Source organism: Ovis aries, chromosome 12 (genome assembly GCF_016772045.2).
Source record: "Ovis aries strain OAR_USU_Benz2616 breed Rambouillet chromosome 12, ARS-UI_Ramb_v3.0, whole genome shotgun sequence".
Taxonomy (NCBI): Eukaryota; Metazoa; Chordata; class Mammalia; order Artiodactyla; family Bovidae; genus Ovis; species Ovis aries.
The window spans coordinates 26,817,975-26,837,546 of NC_056065.1; the positions used below are offsets into that span (position 1 = coordinate 26,817,975).

At 42.0% G+C, this 19,572-nt stretch overlaps 2 protein-coding genes across 7 annotated transcripts in view; one reads left to right on the forward strand and one right to left on the reverse strand.

Annotated features, from left to right (window-relative positions):
- WDR26 (WD repeat domain 26) overlaps positions 1–5,403 on the reverse strand; it is a 41,506-nt gene extending 36,103 nt beyond the window's left edge. For 2 of the 4 annotated variants that reach the window (XM_015099169.4, XM_060396038.1), the window contains exons 1-3: positions 4,268–5,403; positions 2,278–2,377; positions 2,121–2,177 (exon numbers count right to left, since the gene is read on the reverse strand). In XM_015099169.4, coding sequence (XP_014954655.3) covers positions 2,121–2,177; positions 2,278–2,377; positions 4,268–4,698 — 588 coding nt within the window. In that variant the 5' untranslated portion in view covers positions 4,699–5,403. Of the gene's footprint in view, positions 1–2,072; positions 2,178–2,277; positions 2,378–4,267 lie in introns of all 4 variants that reach the window. The other 2 variants (XM_004013623.6, XM_060396037.1) reach the window with 1 other exon arrangement.
- Positions 5,184–19,572, forward strand: part of LOC114108594 (peptidyl-prolyl cis-trans isomerase A-like) — a 41,559-nt gene continuing 27,170 nt past the window's right edge. For all 3 annotated transcript variants that reach the window (XR_009595666.1, XM_060396039.1, XM_060396040.1), the window contains exon 1: positions 5,184–5,468. The gene's annotated coding sequence lies outside the window, so the exon portion shown is untranslated. The remainder of the gene's footprint in view (positions 5,469–19,572) is intronic.

Consider the following 19,572-nt stretch of genomic DNA (forward strand, 5'->3'; position numbering starts at 1 on the left):
TCATCAAATGTGTCTGGGTATACAATTAAAATAATTATGTTTTTTTAAAAAACCCAAATAGTTGTCTTCTAAGGTATTATTACAAATTTATGCTTACATTAGATTATCTTTTAGCAATGGAGTGGAGGAAAGGAGTATATCTAAACATAATTAGGTGAAAAAATGGTGACCTAAATCTTTAAAAGCAATTGATATTAATGTTTAAAGTGAGATACAGTTGGAACCCCTTTCTTTTATAAATACCTAAACAGTTTGATGGTGTGAGGCTCAGCCAGAGATTTTATCTTCATCTCTTATTAGATCCTAGAATGTTCTATAGACTGAACAGGCTGTAAAAAGAAAGGATTCCTCCTTATTATCTACAACTACCTCTCATCAGTTTACATGTTGCTTCTAATGCAGATTTCTAATGAGATATTTATAATCAAAATCCAATACAGAAGTCTCAAACTACTACAAATAAATAAGAAAAAAAGAAGTGAGCCTATTAATTCTTACTACGAAGTTACAGATACAATTTGGATGAAGCTTAAAAAAGGAAAACAATCCTCCAAGAAATCACACATTTTAAAATAGTCCACGGGCAAGTTCTCTACTGTCACCATACAAGTAGTGCTAATGTCCAATGGGAAAGGAACCCCAACTCTTATTTTGGCCTTTTAATTGTCTTCACATTAGGGTCACCTCCATTCTGTCAGGGCTAACAATTTATTAAAAAACTGCCCAATCAAAATTTATTTGGGTATCACTTAATAAAAAAAGCAACCCCCAAACATACTGATTGGGGAAAATTTACTTGCTAGAAAATCTGCAATCTTTCTGAATATAGACGTTGAACTTCTGTGTTTCCATTTAAAAAATTTACCACAGAGTTGATTATTCCATCAGTTTATTATCAGGCATCTGATTCAATAGTAACTTAAACATTTTAGTATTTTAAGTGTTTAAGGGGAAAAATCCCACAAAACACTAGATCATCAATTTAAATGACTCCATATTTGTTCATATGGCTCCTCCTTTATTTCACCTGAAGTCCATTCTCTAGGATTATATTTTTATAAAAGATTAAGAATTTGAAAACTCTCGTAATTAAGATTTTCTTAAAAAAAAAAAAAAAATCCCAAAAAACAGAACAGGAGGGTCTATTAGGTTTATAGACAAAGGTAGAAAGATTAATGTTTGACCCAATTAAAAAAAAATCAAAATGTAACAGTCAACAAACAGCTGGTTTCCCTACTTCACTTCCTATTCGCCTTCTTTCCCTCCCCCACCAGACAGGAAACTGCTTTTGACAACAAATGAATCAGCTAGAAGTTAGAAAGACAGCAGCCAGCAGCTGATTCTTCATGGTTTCCAATCACAAGGAGTTAGGAAAAAAAACTGATCCCCTCCTTTCCCTCACCAACATCTACTGAAGAATTAAAGCCTATTAGTATAAAAGATTCATTAAGATTTATGAAAGAGGCTAACAGGTTAAACTTCAACAATGATCTTGTCGGGAAATAAGGGCAATAAGCAGAGCCCAATGGTCAAATTTGCCTGAGTCCTCCACCAGAGTGATTTATATCATACAAACTTTGACACTGTCAATTCACACAACTGGAATGCAGGAATGGAAAATGGTGAGCACACCAACGGAGCTGGTTTGAATTAATTATAATTCCCAAAGATTTTTTAAGTTACTTAATGTGGTCAGCTACTTAAGGTTATACAGATACACATACATCCCAAAATGTTTTCTTTAACAGCACATTCAGTATTTTAAAGAATAAAAGGATAATTTATCCTTGATCCTATAAATATAAAACTCCTATTAATAGTACTGAGTGTAAAGATCTTTCAATATAACTTAGTAGAAAATTTATAAACTAGATTCAAAGGATGTATTTATTAAATATGATTTTAAAAATATAAAGCTCAAACTTTAAAACACCATCAATATTCATCTTAGTTTACAAATGTAATGATATGAAAATTACAGCCTTATCTTTTATAAGAGGCAGAAGCCTAGACTTATCAATAACCTACTAACATAAGCATAAATGTGAAACTAAGAACAAAAGTGTATTTACCACAATTATTCCCAACAACGTTTGAGAGATTTCAAGTGCGCCTCTTACCACAATAGCATGAGGAGAATGCACTAAAGGCTTTAGTTCATTCAGGTCATTTTCTGCCTGCAAAAATTGGTATAAGAGAAAAACAGAAATGTCACAAAATGCACATCAAATACATAATTTTAGCAGCAGTTACACAGCTCTATATGCCCTACTTTACCTTATCCCAGTCTCCTTCCATGACATGATTTCGGAATTTGGTAGCAGAAGGATGTTCTAAACGACATCCTGACTCTTGCATGAGGAGATCAACAGTCTGGCTGCAGGAGAGATACAGTGTAAAAAAGACCTGACCAACTTTAGGGTTTACTCTTCCAAATAAACTACTGTCTATGAAAACAGTTTCCAAAGTTCTTAAGCTAACCTCATGATGAAGGAAAAAGAAATAAACAGCTTTGATGTGCTTGGCTAAACAAGATTTTTAAACTGCCATCTATGTTTACATCTAAAGTTGAAAACCTTCTTGAAACCAGAATCAAAATAAAATTTTCTTCTTTTCCATTTTATGCCTTTAATAAAGTATAAAATTTCTAAAAATGTGTTGTAACCAACTGGTAAAGAAACATGAAAAACCATGATTTACATACTAGCTACATTACTACAGTTTGAAAGATTAAAAAAAAGTTAGTTCCATACAAGGTGATGGAAATGACCTGTATTAGGTAAGAGCCTTACATCCAGGTATTATGTCTGCAAAGAATTCTAACAAGTCAATCTCTAAAATTAAAATAAATCCAGCATCAAAAAATCATTCCCTTTCTCTCTATACTAAAAATAGCAAATTTACTATGGTGTAGGTTCCAAACAGTCACGAGTTATTTCCTCCTGCTGCTGTCAGCTTGCTTCTTGTCTCAGTAATAGGTTCTGTTAGCATTTACAAAAATCTGTTTTCACACTAATCCTTTTCCTTAGGGAACAAAGTGAAATCTTCCTTCGATACATTTCTTTCAGAGCTTAAAGGATTCACAACATGTGGTTTCTTCCATCAGATATTTTGATATCTCTAAGAATCTTTATCCATCTTACATACTTATGTTTCAATGCTTTCTTATTCAGCTCCATTTTTCAGCAAAAACAGTGCAATAATCTGCTTGAAAATCAAAATATTTATGTCACTCTTAAAAATGCTCTTTCACCTTCTTCCCAGAACAAATCTATAAATCCAAAAATACTAAGTGTAGGCTAGGTCTAAGAACTTATTCTATTTAATCTATGCTTTGAAGCTGGAAACTGACTGTTGCATGCTGTTTCCTAGTTTAATTCTGTCTGGTTCCTCCATCAGGCTCCTCGGTACTCTCACCAATCTTACCGTCCACCCCCACCCCCGGCTTGGTTTTTCTTTGTGTGTATACAAAACGGGGGTGGGGGGGTTGGGGCCAAGGTCGTCTACCTTCACCCCATTTTAGGTACACAAGGCCATCTAAACTGTATCTGAAAATAAATGATTCACCAGATCCGATGTCCCTTTTTCAGAGGCAACCGCTTTCTTGGTATTACATTGGGATTTCAGATAAGTTAGTGGTAGGCCTCTTGCACACACACAAGGGCCTTTACATGTCATCAACATGGTATCTTACTTCATTATTCCCATCAGATTTATTTAGCAGCCTCCTTCCGAATGATCCCAGCCCCCCAGTTCCCATAAACACTTGTAACTGATTGTCTTTCCTGATTGGTAGTTTGCCTGGGTCGTCTGTCATGGTTGGGGGTGGGGAGGTGTCCCACAAAGATGCCTCTGAGATACACTTGAAAAACAAATCCTCCAAGGTTCATTATTTCCACCAGCTCTAATCCACCCCTCCCCCAACACATACAGAGACACACTCCCGCATCTGTCTTTACTGACAGACAATTAAGCTCTGAAGGTGTGTGGAGAGGGGTGAATCTTTGGGCTCCTACGCCCCCTCTCCCCCAACCCTCCCAACCGCCTGTCTCCTCTCACAATTTGTCCGACAGATTGATTTTCCCTTATTTCCCTTCAGGTCAGCTCCTCCTCCCTGGTCAGTCTGTCTGGGCCGCGTCCTCCCGTGTCCTGGGCCCAGCAGTAATTCTCTTTGAGCTCTTTCCAGCGCGCCCCGCTCCCCTCGCCTCCCCGCCAGCTTCGGTCCCCTTGGTCCGTCCACACCAGCTTGCCTGTAAGGGATACTTACTTGAGCCCTAAGCCATTCAAGTGCTGTCCTATTAGCCTAATGACATCCTCATCTGACTGGGAGAGCCGCTTCTTTTTCTTGAGGCTGCTGCCCAGTTCGGGGGTGGCCAAGGAAGAAGAGGCGGCGGTGGTGGCGGAGGCAGCGGCGACGGTGGCGGAGGCAGCGGCGGCGGCCCCGCCGGGGACCCCGTTATTGACATTCAGGCTGTTGCTATTGTTGCTGGCGGCGGAGGGGGCGGAAGGCAGGAGCCCATTGGCGTGGGCCAGGTCCCCCGCGGACGACGAGGACGAGGGGGACGACTCCCCGTTCTGGGCCGACAGGCAGGCGAGTTCCTGGGTCTGTCCCTGGCCCCCGCCGCCCCCTCCTCCTCCTCCTCCGCCGCCGCCGCCGCCGCCGCCTCCTCCTCCTCCTCCTGCCCCGTTGGCCTGCATGATGCTGCCGCTGACCAGGCTGTGGCCGCTACTTCGGTGGGGGACGGCAGCGGCGGCGGAAGGGGCAGCAGCCGGGGGGAGTCCCACCACTACCACCACGGAGGAGGAGGAGGAGGAGGACGACGACGACGACGAGGACGAGGACGACGAGGACGGAGGGGAGAGGCCTGCTCTGCCTGCCGAAGCCCCGGGCTCTCCTGCTCCCTCCGCCGCCGAGGCTCGGGGTTTCTTCCGCGGGGGCGGGGAGGCTCCGCCGGTGTCCGAGTCGGAGGAGGAGGAAGCGGAGGCCAGAGTTTCCTCGCCGAGAGAGGCCGTGGTGGGAAGCCGGTGGGGCGAGGCGGGGGAGGGGAGGCGGGGGCCGGGGACAGGGTCGGGGTGAGGGGGGGCTGGGGGGGCGGGGAGGGGGGTCAGGGTAAGGGGTGAGAGGAGGGGGAGGAGGAGGGAGAGGAGGAGGGGGAGAAGGAGGATCCGGGCCCTTTCCCCCCCCCCTCCCGGAGGCAGCTCGGGGTGCGCGGCCCGGGGGTCGGGCCGGGGGGGGCGCCGCGGGGCGGCTGCGGGGGGCTCGGGGCCCGCCGCTGGGCTAAGCCCCGGCGGTGGTGGCGGCGGCGGCGGCGGGCGGCAGCGGAGGCAGCTGCCGCCTCTGTCCTCGGGTCCGCTCCGCTCTGCTCCCTGGTGTGTTGATTCTTCCCCCAGCTGCTGCCTAATGGAGTCCAGGCGCTCGCGTCACAGGAAATGCCTATACTGCCCTCCTCACTCACTTCCGGTGGCAGGTATGGAACCTATAGGGGGGCCTGTCACCCGGCACGTGCGCCGGGGGCCGGCCGGGCGGGAGGGGAGGAAGGCCGGCGGGCCGGCAGGGGGCCGACCCCGACCCCGACCCCGACCCGACCCGACCAGATCCGCCCCGGAGCCCGGGCCTGGCCGGCTGGGCCTCGCTCCCAGCGCCCCTGGCAGGGCTGCCTCGGCGAGGAGTAAGTTTGTAACCGCCCTCCGAGGCTGGGCGTGCACAGGAGGGCGGCGATCTCGATCGTGTGCGCGAGAAGTGTGCGTGTGGACCCCGGGGTGACCTAGAAACGCCAGGGGTGCGGAGGGACTGCAGATTCGCCATCCCCGGCCGAGGACGGGGCCGAGCAGGTGGCGAGGTTTTTGTCATGATCAGGCACAGGGCTGTAGTAGGCCCTGTCGACTCGCTCAATGGTAACCAGGACTGGCCAGCTCTTGGTTTGAGTGTGGAAAATTCGAATTTCCACAGCCAGGTGCCACACACAGTTGTCGTGCCTGGGCCATCCCTGGAGGTCTGAGATGATGAGCCGGCCCCCTGGGAGACTCTGTGTTCCACCCAGGGAAGATGGAATAAGATGGCTAAGAGCAATATCTGATGGGGGCAAGGAGTCAGAAAAAGGCTGTGGGTGTAGAGGGGCGGGGAAGGACTTTGCTGAGGGGCTTTCACTTAGCTTTTGCCCAGCATCTCCTTCTCCCTTCCAGTTGCCTCTTGAGTCACTGCCCACTCTAGGCAGCAGTAGTAGAGACCAAACAGCTTCGTCCAAAACATGCATCTCAGGGAGAATTCAGACTCAATTTGGATCCAGGCTTAAATGTTTAGGTGAACTGCGAGGCTTCAGCGTCGCTGTAACTTAACCCATTTATGTGGCTGTAGAAGTGCAACAACCAAGAGCTAGGCTGAGTCTTGATCATTGGTGGATAGTCTCTCTCCATTATCCCAAACAATTATTTACATATATGTGGTCGATAGCATATACACCTGACATGTACAGTGATTTTCTCAGACATTTAACAATCTTATTCTGAAGTAGTTTCCATGTGGAAAAACAGACTCAACAATAGAGTATATTACAGCTCAGAAATCTCAAAAGTTTATAGCGCAAAATAACTTTGAGACTTTTGGTTAGGTTTCTAAAGTTAGAAAAATTCGTTGCTCAGTTGGTAAAGAATCTACCTGCAATGCGGGAGACCTGGATTCGATTCCTGGGCTGGGAAGATTCCCCTGGAGCAGGAAGTGGCAACCCATTCCAGTATTCTTGCCTGGAGAATCCCATGGACAGAGGGGCCTGGTGGGCTACAGTCCATGGGTTCATAAGAGTCGGACACTAGTTAGTGACCGCCGCTCTGCATTCAGTTGTGTCCGACTCTGTGCGACTAAACCACCACAAAAAATAATTCTTATGAGAAAGTATTAAAGAATCCTGAGCTCTGTTGATCCTCAAACTTAAGGAAGGAAGAAGACCAATGCAAGATCTGACAGAGATTTAGCTTTTAGTCTCATCTCTTAAATATGCTTCCAGGTGGTGGTGTAATTTCAAGCTGACTCACATTCAGTATTCTTACTCACCTGAGACAGACCTGAGTTCTACTTGAGGTTCATAGGGCACTGCCATTGTATCCAGCAGAGCCTGAATTACTAGATAGTTAACACTTCAGAGAGTCCTGGTTGTATGCTAACTTTAGACAGCCTTATTATTAAAAGTGTTGTTATTGTTTATACAAAATTAAATTTTGCAAAGTCATTTATAATAATTTATGAGGCCCATAGCAGTACTGAGGACAAGCTTCTGAATAAAGTCTATAGCTTTCATGAAGGAAACAATTACTTAGTGATAGCCACAGACAAGGCTTACACTTCATGAACAAAAGTAAAGGATGAAAGGCAAAGGAAACTGGTCTCAATTGGTGTCTAAACTCATATATATACACCCTAGCTTTTGTATGTTTTATATGACTAAGGTGGCTGTTACTAGAATTTTGAATTTATGAAGTCCACGTGGGCACACATTTTTCTCTAAAGTACAGCTGGAGACCCTGTTGTCTGAACTTTGAATGTTTTTAGAGCCAGGTTTGAAGCCCATGTACAGATGAATAATTCTGAAATACCACTCTGTACACACTCAGAATCTTCAGTAATACCATATTACCTGCAGGATGCAATCCAGAGTTTATCTTGCTCTCCACAGATTGTTCTCCAGCTTTCTCTTTGACTTTGTTTCTTACTGCTCCCTTTATGAACTCTTTACTCCCCAAAATGTGCTGGCCTCATCTTCTGAGTCTGATCACATGCTCCCTCCCACCTTTTCTCTACCCTTCTGATTCAAGACTTGGCTCCTTTCTCACCTCCTTGGAGGAGTTTTTCCTGACTTCCAGCCTCCTTACCCTCCTTCTGAGAGTCATTTATTTAGACTTCCAATATTGAAGCCTGCTTGCAATATTTAACTAAAACCCCTTCTTCAAGTCTTCAGAGAGGACTGATTCAGTCCCCCTGATTCTTCCCCTTTTCACCCTCCTCCTGGAAAAGACTGAGATAGATTTATGAGTAAAGGTCCAAGATGTCTTTTAAGAAAAAAAAATTTTGAATGTATATTCAGGTATTTGATTCATTTATTTTCATTTCCTGTGCTATTTTAATAGGTCTTTATATGACCAATCCTGTGCTAGGTTCCAAATAAGAGGCAACTTTTATCCTAGAGATACTGAAGCAAAGACTTACAGGGATGTAAAAGATAGTTGAGCTAATTTATGTCTGAGGACTTTCCAACTACAAGATGTCTGTGAGTTATGTACATTATGTGTCTCTCAACTAGTGTATAAATTCTTTGAGGTAGGATCTGTGTATTGTTCATTTAAGACAATGTTTTTCAGATTTTGGACCCTGACCTGTGAATCATAAAATTGGTGTATTGGTTGTGACTACAATTTTTAAAAATGAAATGGAAAAATGGAAGAGTAGGAAACATCCAAGTCAGTCACTAGTAAGAAAGGTCATTATTATTTTGTTAAAGTTCTGTTTTAATGACAGACATATCTCTCAGCTTTACAAAGCAAAATGCATCTCTTCTGTAGACCATTCTCATAAAAGTTTGCAAAACCCTCATCTCAGATGGTCTAGACTGACTAAAGGCAACTCAGGAAATCAGTGTTAGAAAAGTTCTGTCCAGAGCAGTGTCTTAGCCGTAAAAATTAAAAGCTACTAGATTAAAAAATTAAAAGCTACTTAGATAGTATGGGTGTTCATAATAAAACATAAAACCAAATTTTCATAAAAGACTTTGTAAAAAAAAACTAGAAGAGACTGTTTACTCTTCTGTCAAGTTTTAAATTTAGTGTTAGCAACATTACTATTATTCAGTTTATTAAATTTCCACTGGAAGAGGTAGTTCTCGGGTGTCCTTGGAGAGGGATATATTTGTATTTACATCTCTAGCATCATTTCTGGGGCTTCCCTGATGACTCAGACGGTAAAGAATCTGCCTGTATCATTCCTAGCTTTTCTTTGTTCAGGGTTCTAATACTGGCAAGCTGGACTTGTTGGACTTGGGAGAATTCAGGAAAGAGCACTGTTCTTGGAGTGAGAGCACATTTGATCAGCCAGTTGACCTTGGGCAAGTAGTTTGACTTCACTGCCCTGCACTCATTTCACAAAAAAGAAGTGTGGATAATGGCACCGGCCTACCTGCCTCAGAGACTTAATCTGGGAGTCAAAGAAGATATCAGGTATAACAGATAGCTGGAAAAAGACTATCTTGAAAGGTTTTAAAACATAATTTAAATCTTCCATCATTTCAAAAAGGATTTGAGGCAATGAAGTTCAAAGAGAATTTAATAACTGCTCGTTATTTCTGAGCTGTGGACTCTATAGTCATTTGTTAACCCCAACACTGCCACTCCACTGGGTTCCTGTGCACCTCTAGCCTGACAGCTCTCAATACTGTGCTTCTGATTGGTCTTCCATGAACGGGGAGTTTCCAGTACCTGCGTTGTACAGTGAATGGCACGGTAACCCGGCAGTTGCTGCTCTGTGCGTGTCTCTCCAGCACTTGCTTGTCCTCCCCTCCTACAAACATTCTGCTCTTGGCCACCAGCATCCTCCAGTACCCTCCAGTACCGTCCACCAGTACCCTCCTGAAAGGGAGGGGAGGGGTGGCACACTGGGTGAATCCGAGTGCAGAGACAGGAGCCTTATACTTAGAAGGGAACATGTGGAAGTATTCTTTCTCCTCTCAGCTGAATACCGTCCTTTTTGCCAAGAAAACTAGATTGTTCTTTTCCCACCACACAGCTGGGTTAGACTGCTTGGAGTAGCTTGTTCTTGCTGCTCTGTCACAAAATGCATGTAACACGATGTGTGTGCAGAGATATTCACTGAAGCATCATTGGTAGGAGCAAAAAGAATGGGGTCATCACCTTGTGCTAATATGGAAATAGGATCAAGATATAGTGAGTAAAAAATGCCTATGACAAAACAGTGTGCCTAATATGACTCACCTGATAAATAAATGAATAGAAATGTATGCATTATTTTTTTCTGGTAGGCTAGAAGAGCATAAAGCAGTGATTTATCTTTGAGTGGAAGGACTGGGGTGGTTGAGGAGGGAGGTTCTGATTTTTCCGTTTGATACTCTTCTGCAGTGTTTGCATTTTCTAACTAAATATAAGTATTTTTTTAAGTGTCAATAGAGGTTATTTGGATTTTGCTTTTTTATGTATTAATAAGTGCCATGTTTTTAAAGTACTTGTTTCTATTTTTATTTTAATTTTTAAAATTTTTTCACATTTTTAAAAGTACACTCAAAACCAATCAAAATATTCATGGTCATTAATCATAATTAAAGATGCCAGATGAAGCAGTGTTGTGTATAATTGATGACATTAAATATATTTGCTTTGTAAACATCTCTTTCTTTCCCATTACCTGCACTTCCTATGTTCTCAGACTGCTGACTCTGTGCACACACACACACACACACATACACACACACACACACACACACCCATTTCTCATTTGGTTAAATTCATCTGGGGAATAAAGGGCAAAAAGACATTCCTATTTATTAACTTTGAAAAGTAGATAAATAATTAATAGCCCCTGGAGTCCATGGACACTGGACAGCAGGCCCTTGGGGCAATCTTTCTTCTTCTCAGTTTCCTGTATGTGGTTCATCTCTCTGGCAGTATGTTAATTGTAAATAATAATCAGTGGAAAAACACAATTATTGTTAACCAACAAATTCTAATTAGTATGAGAAAATATGTTTTCTGATTAGATTATACACAGGCCAGATAGAAGTAATGGTCTAATGCCTAAACATTTTAAAGGTTTTAGGTGATTATTCGTGAAGTTTAAAAAAACTGTTGAAAGAGTCCCTGCATTTCTTCATTTAATTTTATCTCAAAAAATGTGCTGTTTACTTAATCATACTAAATGTGTAGGCAAATGTGGCACAGGATGGTAGCCTAAATTTAAAAAGCTGAAGGAATTAATGAATGCCATTCATTAACAACAAAAGCGCAAAACAGTAGTTCTTAGCTTTTTTTTTTTTTTTTAAAGGTTTGTGGAGCAGTCTTTGGCTAAGTCAGAACCTAGAGGGTTTTAGGACTTTCTGGTTCTATAATACCAATGGGGTTTGTGTCTTTTCATAAGAGTGACCTTCCTGTGTACATCTGTGAAATACAAGAATGTCCACTTTCTAACTACACCTCTGACCCTTTCTCAGAGTAGCTTTTTCTCTATCCCTAAATTATTGGCAAATATTATGAAAATAGAAATAGATGTGTTTGTAAGGTTCAGTCACAGAGTTTCAACAACACTGTTCTTTTCCTTTTGTTTCCTGGTGTCCGTCCTTTGCATTCTTATCCTTTCTTTCCTATGATTGGACATGTCCACCACAAGGTTTACCATAATAATAAAAAAAAAAATGAAGAGCTAACACCTACCAGGCCTTGTTTTAAGTATTTACATTCACTGTACTATTTTAACCTTCCCATCAACCTTATGAGGTATGTAATATTATTGATGGTATACAGTACTATCAATATTACCCCCATTTTATGGGTGATAAACTGACGCACAGAAAACTTGAGGTCACATAGCTGGTGTGTGGGAGAGCCGGATGCACAGGCTTCAGAACTGTGTGCTGTGCACTCCACTGCTTTTTGGAGATGGCTGGTACTCTGAAAAGTACTGATTGTTTAAAGGGGCCAAAAAGAAGAAATAGAGCAAGTCCTATAAATTAATTCTTTCAAAGAATTTTTTTTGAAATGTGGACCATTGTTAAAGACTTTAATCTGTTACAGTATTGCTTACATTTTTATGGTTTGGTTTTTTGATATGTGGGGTCTTAGCTCCCTGCCCAGGGATCAAACCTGCACCCCCAGCATTGGAAAGCAAAGTCCTAACCATCGACTGCCAAGGAGGTCCCTGAATTAATTTTTTGACTTTGCCCTTTTTGTGTACATAAAATTTTGGTCCCTCACCTTTGAAGCCCCTGTTGTCTCATCGGCCCATTTAGTGGTAGATAAATGACTTCATGAGCGCTAGGAAAAGGTTTTCCTTCTTCCAGAAGCTCCTGGGGGAGTGCCCGAAAGCTCTGTGTCAAACATACAGTTCATTTCTTCAAAAAAGTCCTGGTTGAAATGCAGCATCTTGCCTAGAAGGGATAGATAGCACACTAGGCTAGGTATAACCTGGAGATTTGTTTATCCATTTAGCGAACTTCATCTTAAAATAGTGAAGGAGGGCCAGAAGGAATGAATGAACTTAATTTCCTTTCGAACTGGGAGAGCTCCAAACCTAGAGGGCTTCTTGAGAGACACATTAAGTCAGGAGGCCTCAGCCGGGTTGTTTTGCAACTGCTTGTGTCTCTCTCTGGTGCGAGTTTCTCAACTATGTAAGCCTGTACTTGTCTAGGATCCTGGGAAAAGAAAGAACCAGCCTTGATTTATACAAGAATTCGTACTTGATTGCTTTACTCCATTAGTGGCTCCAGCCAGGTCAACTGGCAAAGGAAGATAGATGTCTAACTAAGATGAGGCCAGACAGCAGATGCTTAGCATCCAGGGGCAGGACAGGAAGGGCCAGCTCGGAGACTACAGGAGCTTCTGTTGAGAGTCTACTGTGAGGGAGGGCGGCTGGGCTGCTTGGAGCCCTTACAACGGCATGTGCCCCGAAGAATGTGGGTAAATGATTGCTCTGCCTTGTGCTGGTGCCCTAGTCAAGTTTCTTTTTTAGCAGCTTCTCTGAGGATAAGCACACTGTGTCTACTGTGCCCATCACTGCGTAGTTGGGGTGTGGGTTCTCTTCTATTTCAGATACTCTACTTGATAACGAGAAAGTGGCCTAGATGACTTCTTTTTTTACTGTTATTTTTTAATTTTTTTTTTAATTTTTGTTGGCATATAGTTGCTTTACAATGTTGTATTTCTATCGTACAGCAAAGTGAATCAGCTATACGTATAGGTATAACCCCTCTTTTTTGGTTTTCCTTCCTATTTAGGTCACCGCAGAGCACTGGGTAGAATTCCCTGGGCTATACAGTAGGTTCTCATTAGTTACCTATTTTATTCATATATAAATATGTCAATAGTGAAAGTCGCTACTCAGTCATGTCCAACTCTTTGTGACCCCATGGACTGTAGCCTGCCAGGCTTCTCTGTCTGTGGAATTCTCCAGGCCAGAATACTGGAGTGGCTAGCTGTTCCCTTCTCCAGGGGATTTTCCTAACCCAGGGATCAAACCCAAGTCTCCCACATTGCAGGCGGATCCTTACCGTCTGAGTCACCAGGGAAACCCAAATATGTCAATATATGTGTATATATATGTCAGTCTCAATCTCCTAATTCATCCCACCTCCCCCTTCCCACCTTAGTGTCCATACATTTGTTCTGTATGTCTGTGTCTCTATCTTTCTTTTGCAAATAAGATCATGCCCTAGGTGACTTCTTGAGGTCCCTGTAGCCTAAGGGTTCAGTGTATCTGGTTTCTGTTGCCACTACATAGTATTACTTGATTAGGTTTTACGGGTAGAAGAAAGGAATCCTAAATAGCCCCAAAGCATAAAACTTTGGCTATGCCATAGCTTTGTTTCTTTTTTTAAGACTTACTATGCAAGATTTTAAGGATACGCAAAGGTAGAATAGTCTAGAGATTCCCATGTGCCCACTGTCCAGTTACAGTAGTGGTCAATTCATCCATTCTCCCTCTTTTGCTTATTTTGAAGTAAATCCAAGATATTATTTATAATATATGTATTTATATTTTGGTATATAAGTCTAAAATAACAACCCTTTTTGAAAACATTGCCACAAAGCCATCATCATACCTAAAAAGCTGAATAATCCCTTAATTACCATCAAATATGCAGTTAGTGTTCAAATTCCCCCAACTGTCTCACATACATATTCTTTTTAAACAGTTGGCTTGTGTGAAGCAAGATCCAAATAGGATCCACACATTGCTTTTGGTTGATATATTTCTAAAGTCTCACTGTTTAAGGAAGCATTTTTATTTAGGTGTAATATTAAGAGGTGAGCGCACACCTCCTGGTGCACAACTCAGTGAATATTTCTCCATGAAACCACCACCCATGTGTCATGAAATAGAGCTTTAACCAGGATCCCATAGTACCTTATTGTAGTTTTAATTTGCATTTCTCTGATGACTGATGATGTTAAGTCATTTTAAAATATATTTTTTGGAGCCATTTCTATAGTCTCTTCTACGAAGTGCCTAGGAAAGTTCTTGTGCTCCTCTCTCTCCCTTTTAAAAGTGTGTTTCCTCCTTATCGATTTGTGGAATTCTTTATAGATTCTGAATACGAGTCCTTTGTTGAATGTATGTACTGCAGATGTCTTCTCCTCCTGTGTGGCTTGCCCTCACTCTCTTAATGGTGTCTTAATGAGCAGAATTTCTTAATGAAGTTCAGTTCATCAATTGCTCCCTTCATGGTTTGTGCTTTTCTTGTCCGACTTTAGAATTCAATCCCTGGCCTCAAGGGCATGGTGATATTCGCCTAAGTTATCCTCCAGAAGTTTCAGCGTTTTGTTTTTTTAAATTGTCTACATCTATACTCCTAGTATTTGGTTTTGTGACAGGTATGAGGCAGGGGGTCTACATTAATTTGTTTCTCCATGTGAACATCCAGATATCTGGCACCATTTTTGTTGTTGTTTACTTATTTATTTGGCCTCACCGTGCAGCATGAGGGTTCTTTGTTCCCTGACCGGGGATTGAACCCAGGCCCTGGGCAATGAGAGCAAGAGTCCTAATCACTAGACAGCCAGGAAATTCCTGATCTAGCACCGTTTTGAAAAGACCATCCTTCCCCCTCTGTCCTGCAGTGGTATCATTATCCTACATTAGAGGAGTGTACCTGTGCGGGTCTGTTCCTCAGCTCTGTTTGTTCTATTGGTCTGTTTATGTATCTTTGTGTTTCAGTTGGCAAAAGTTTGTGCTAATACATGCTGACTCAATTGCTATAATTTTATAATAAGTTTTTCCATGTGGTTATGTAAATCTATCAGCTGTTTTTCTTCAAGATTTTCTTGGCTGTTCTTGGCCCTTTACATGCCATAGAAAAATAGAATAATCTTGTCAGTTTACACAAAATAACTGCCGAGATTTTGACTGGAATTAAATAAAATCTGTGCATTGATTTGTGAGAACAAATATCTATAATATGGCAAGATTTCATTTTTTATGGCTGAGTAATATTCCATTATGTGTGTGTATGTATGCACATAGCTATACTTATGTACACACATCCACACACACGTTGTTGTTCAGCCACCAAGTCATGTCTGACTCTTTGTGACCCCATGGACTACAGCACGCCCGCCTTCCTTGTCCCTCACCGTCTCCAGGAGTTTGGCCAGGTTCATGTCCATTGTATCGGTGATGCCATCCAACCATTTCATCCTTTGTAACTCTCTTCTTCTGCCTTCAATCTTTCCCAGCATCGGGGTCTTTTCCAATGAGTTGGCTATTCGCATTATACACAAAATTGTGTGTGTGTATCATATATACACACACACATATACATATATACACATATATACACACACACATAGGTCCCATCACTTCATGGGAAATAGATGGGGAAACAGTGGAAACAGTGTCAGACTTTATTTTTTTGGGCTCTAAAATCACTGCAGGTGGTGACTGCAGCCATGAAATTAAAAGACGCTTACTCCTTGGAAGAAAAGTTATGACCAACCTAGATAGCATATTCACAAGCAGAGACATTACTTTGCCAACTAAGGTCCATCTAGTCAAGGCTATGGTTTTTCCTGTGGTCATGTATGGATGTGAGAGTTGGACTGTGAAGGAGGCTGAGTGCTGAAGAATTGATGCTTTTGAACTGTGGTGTTGGAGAAGACTCTTGAGAGTCCCTTGGACTGCAAGGAGATCCAACCAGTCCGTTCTGAAGGAGATCAACCCTGGGATTTCTTTGGAAGGAATGATGCTGAAGCTGAAACTGCAGTATTTTGGCCACCTTATGCAAAGAGTTGACTCATTGGAAAAGACTCTGATGCTGGGAGGGATTGGGGGCAGGAGGAGAAGGGGACGACAGAGGATGAGATGGCTGGATGGCATCACTGACTCGATGGACATGAGTCTGAGTGAACTCCGGGAGTTGGTGATGGACAGGGAGGCCTGGCATGCTGCGATTCACGGGGTCGCAAAGAGTCGGACACGACTGAGCGACTGAACTGAACTGATACACACACACACACACACACACACACACACACACACATATATACATACAATATATATACATACACACACACAATGGAATACTGCCTGCCTTCCTGTGTGCTCAGTTTTGTCCAACTCTTTGGACCCCATGGACTGTAGCCTGCCAGGCTCCTCTGTCCATGGGATTCCCCAGGCAAGAATACTGAAGTGGGTTGACATGCCTCTCTCCAGCTATCTTCCCAACCCAGGGATGGAACCCACATCTCTTAGGTCTCCTGCATCTGCAGGCAGGTTCTTTACCATTAGCACCACCTGGGAAGCTACTCAGCCATAAAAAATGAAATTTTACCATTCACAAGGGTATTATGCTTGGTGAAATAAGTCACACGTGTGTGCTAAGTCACTTCAGTTGTATTTGACTCTTTGTGATCCCATGGACTGTAGGGATCTCTTATGTCTCCTGCATTTGCAGGTGGGTTCTTTACCACTCATGCCATCTGGGAAGCCCATAAGTCACACAGAGAAAGACAAATACTTATGTTACCACTTACAAGTGGAATCTAAAAAATAAAACAAATTAGTGAATATCACAGAAAAGAAACAGACTTAATATATATGCAGAACAAGCTAGTGGCTACCAGTGAGGAAAGGGAAAGAGGGGAGGGGTAAAAGAGAGGTAAGAGATTAAGAGGTACAAACTACTATGTATAAAATAAATAAGCTACAAGGGAATACAGCACAGGGAATGTAGCCAATATTTGATGAATCTGCCTGCAATGCAGGAGACCCAGGTTCTTCTCTGGGTCAGGAAGATCCACTGGAGAAGGGAATGGCAACCCACTCCAGTATTCTTGCCTGGAGAATTGCAGGAGCCTGGTGGGGTGCAGTCCACAGGGTTGCAAAGAGTCGGACACGACCGAGTGACTAACACACACTCACACACATACATGTATATTTTATTTATACATTTATCTGTTGATGGACACTTAGGTTGCTTTCATACCTTGGCTATTATAAACAATGCTGATATGAACATTGGGGTACATGTATCTTTTCAAATTAGTGTTTTTGTTCTCTTCAGATATGTACCCAGAAGTGAAATTGCTGGGTCATACGGTATTCTATTTTTAGTTTTTTGAGGAACTTCCATCCTGTCCTCCATGGTGGCTGCACCAATTTACATTCCCACCAAGAGTGCGCAAGGGTTCCCTTTTCTCCGGAGTCTTGCCAGCACCTGTTACTTGTTGTCTTTTTGATAACAGCCATTCTGACAGATGTGAGCTGATATCTCATTGTGGTTTTGATTTGTATCTCTCCGATGATTAGTGATGTGAGCATCTTTTCATGTGTTTGTTGGCCATGTGTATGTCTTCTTTGGAAAAAGATCAATTCAGTGTCTGCTCATTTTTTTAGTTGAAGTATAATTGATTTACAGTATTATATTAGTTTCTGGTATATAGAAAAGTGACTCAGTTATACACGTATATTATATATATATTCTTCTCATATTCTTTTCCATTATGGTTTATTACGGGATATTGAATATGGCTCCTGGGCTATACAATAGGACCTTTTTGCCTGTCTGTTTTTCCTTTTTGGCCACGCAGTGGAGCTTGTGGGATTTTGGTTCTTGAACTCCACCACTGGGCTGGCAGGGAATTCTCTTGCCTGTTTTATATATAGTAGCTTGTATCTGCTAATCCCAAACTTCTAATTCAGCCCTTCCCCACCACCTTTCCCCTTTGGTAACCATAAGTTCATTTTTTATATCTATTTCTGTTTTAGAAATAAGGTCATTTATATAATCTTTTTGGTTCCACATGTAAGTGATATCGTATGATACTTGTCTTTTTCTGTCTGACTTACTTCATTTAGTATGATAATCTCTGGGTCCATTCATGTTGGTGCAAATAACATCATTTCATTCATTTTTTACAGCTGAGTAGTAGTCTATTTTATGTATATTAGTCTATATTATGTATACACCACATCTTTATATCCATTCATCTGTCAATAGACATTTAGGTTGGTTCCATATCTTGGCTACTGTAAATAGTTTGCCCACTTAAAGTATTTTTAAAAATTTATTTACTTACCTGTTTTTGGTTGCACTGGGTGTTCGTTGCTGCATGCTGGCTTTCTCTAGTTGTGGCAAGCGGGGCGACTCTTCCTTGTGGTGCCCAGGCTTCTCATTTCTGTGGCTCCTCTTGTTCCGGAGCACAGGCTCTAGAGTGCCTGGGCTTCAGCAGCTGTGTCCCACGGGCGTAGTTGCTCTGAGGCATGTGGGGTCCTCTCAGGCCAGGGATTGAACCTGTGTCCCCTGTGTTGACAGGAGGATTCTTAACCACTGGACCGCCAGGGAAGTCCCTGTCTGCTCATTTTTAATTGGATGGTTTATTTTTGCTGTTGTGTTTTGTGAATTCTTTATATATTTTGGATGTTAACCACATGTTGGACATATCATTTGTAAATATTGTCTCCTATTTAGTAGGTTGCCTTTTCTTTCTTTTTTTGAGTGTTTTTTTTTTTTTTTTTTAGTTTGATTAGCTCCAATTTGTTTATTTTTGCTTTTATTGTCCTTGTTTGAGGAGACAGATTCAAATAAATACTGCTAGGGCTGACATCAAAGAGCATGTTGTTGTTTAGTTGCTAAGTTGTGTCCGACTCTGTGACCCCACAGACTGTAGGGGTCCAGGCTCCTCTGTCCATGGGATTTCCAAGGCCAGAACACTGGAGTGGGTTGTCATTTCCTCCTCTAGGGGATCTTCCCAGTCTAAGGATCGAACCCGCATCTCGTGCATTGCGGGTGAATTCTTTACTGCTGAGCCATTGGTATCAGGTCTTACATTGAAGTGTTAAACTATTTTGAGTTAATTCTTGTGTATGGTATAATGGTCTGGTTTCATTCTTTTGCATGTGGCCGTCCAGATTTCCCAATTATATTTATTTCCAGCTCCGTTGTACGTTCTTTGCTACTTTATTGTAAATTACTAATTGTTCTTGTATGTGTGGGTTTATTTCTGGGCTCTCAGTTCTGTTCTGTGTATTGAATTTTTTATGCTAATAAAAGTGGTATCATGTTTAACATTTGATTTTCCTCTGCCTGTACTAATGTTAAGACTATTGACAGGTAGTTTATCATTACAGATAAATTAAAAGTCCATATCAGAACTAGCCTTTAGTCTTGAATTCAGTTTGTTTTTACAATTTATATTTACTTTCTACTTACGAATAATTTAACAATATAGCTGGTCTTTTACCCTTTTCAAGTATCAGATTTAAATGCTTCGTTTGGAGGGATTGAGAAGTGGGTGGCTCCAGGAGGCTATTTAGGTGAGGAATGAGCGATTCTCTGGGGAAGAACTTGTCCTAAGGGAGTGGGAGCCAGG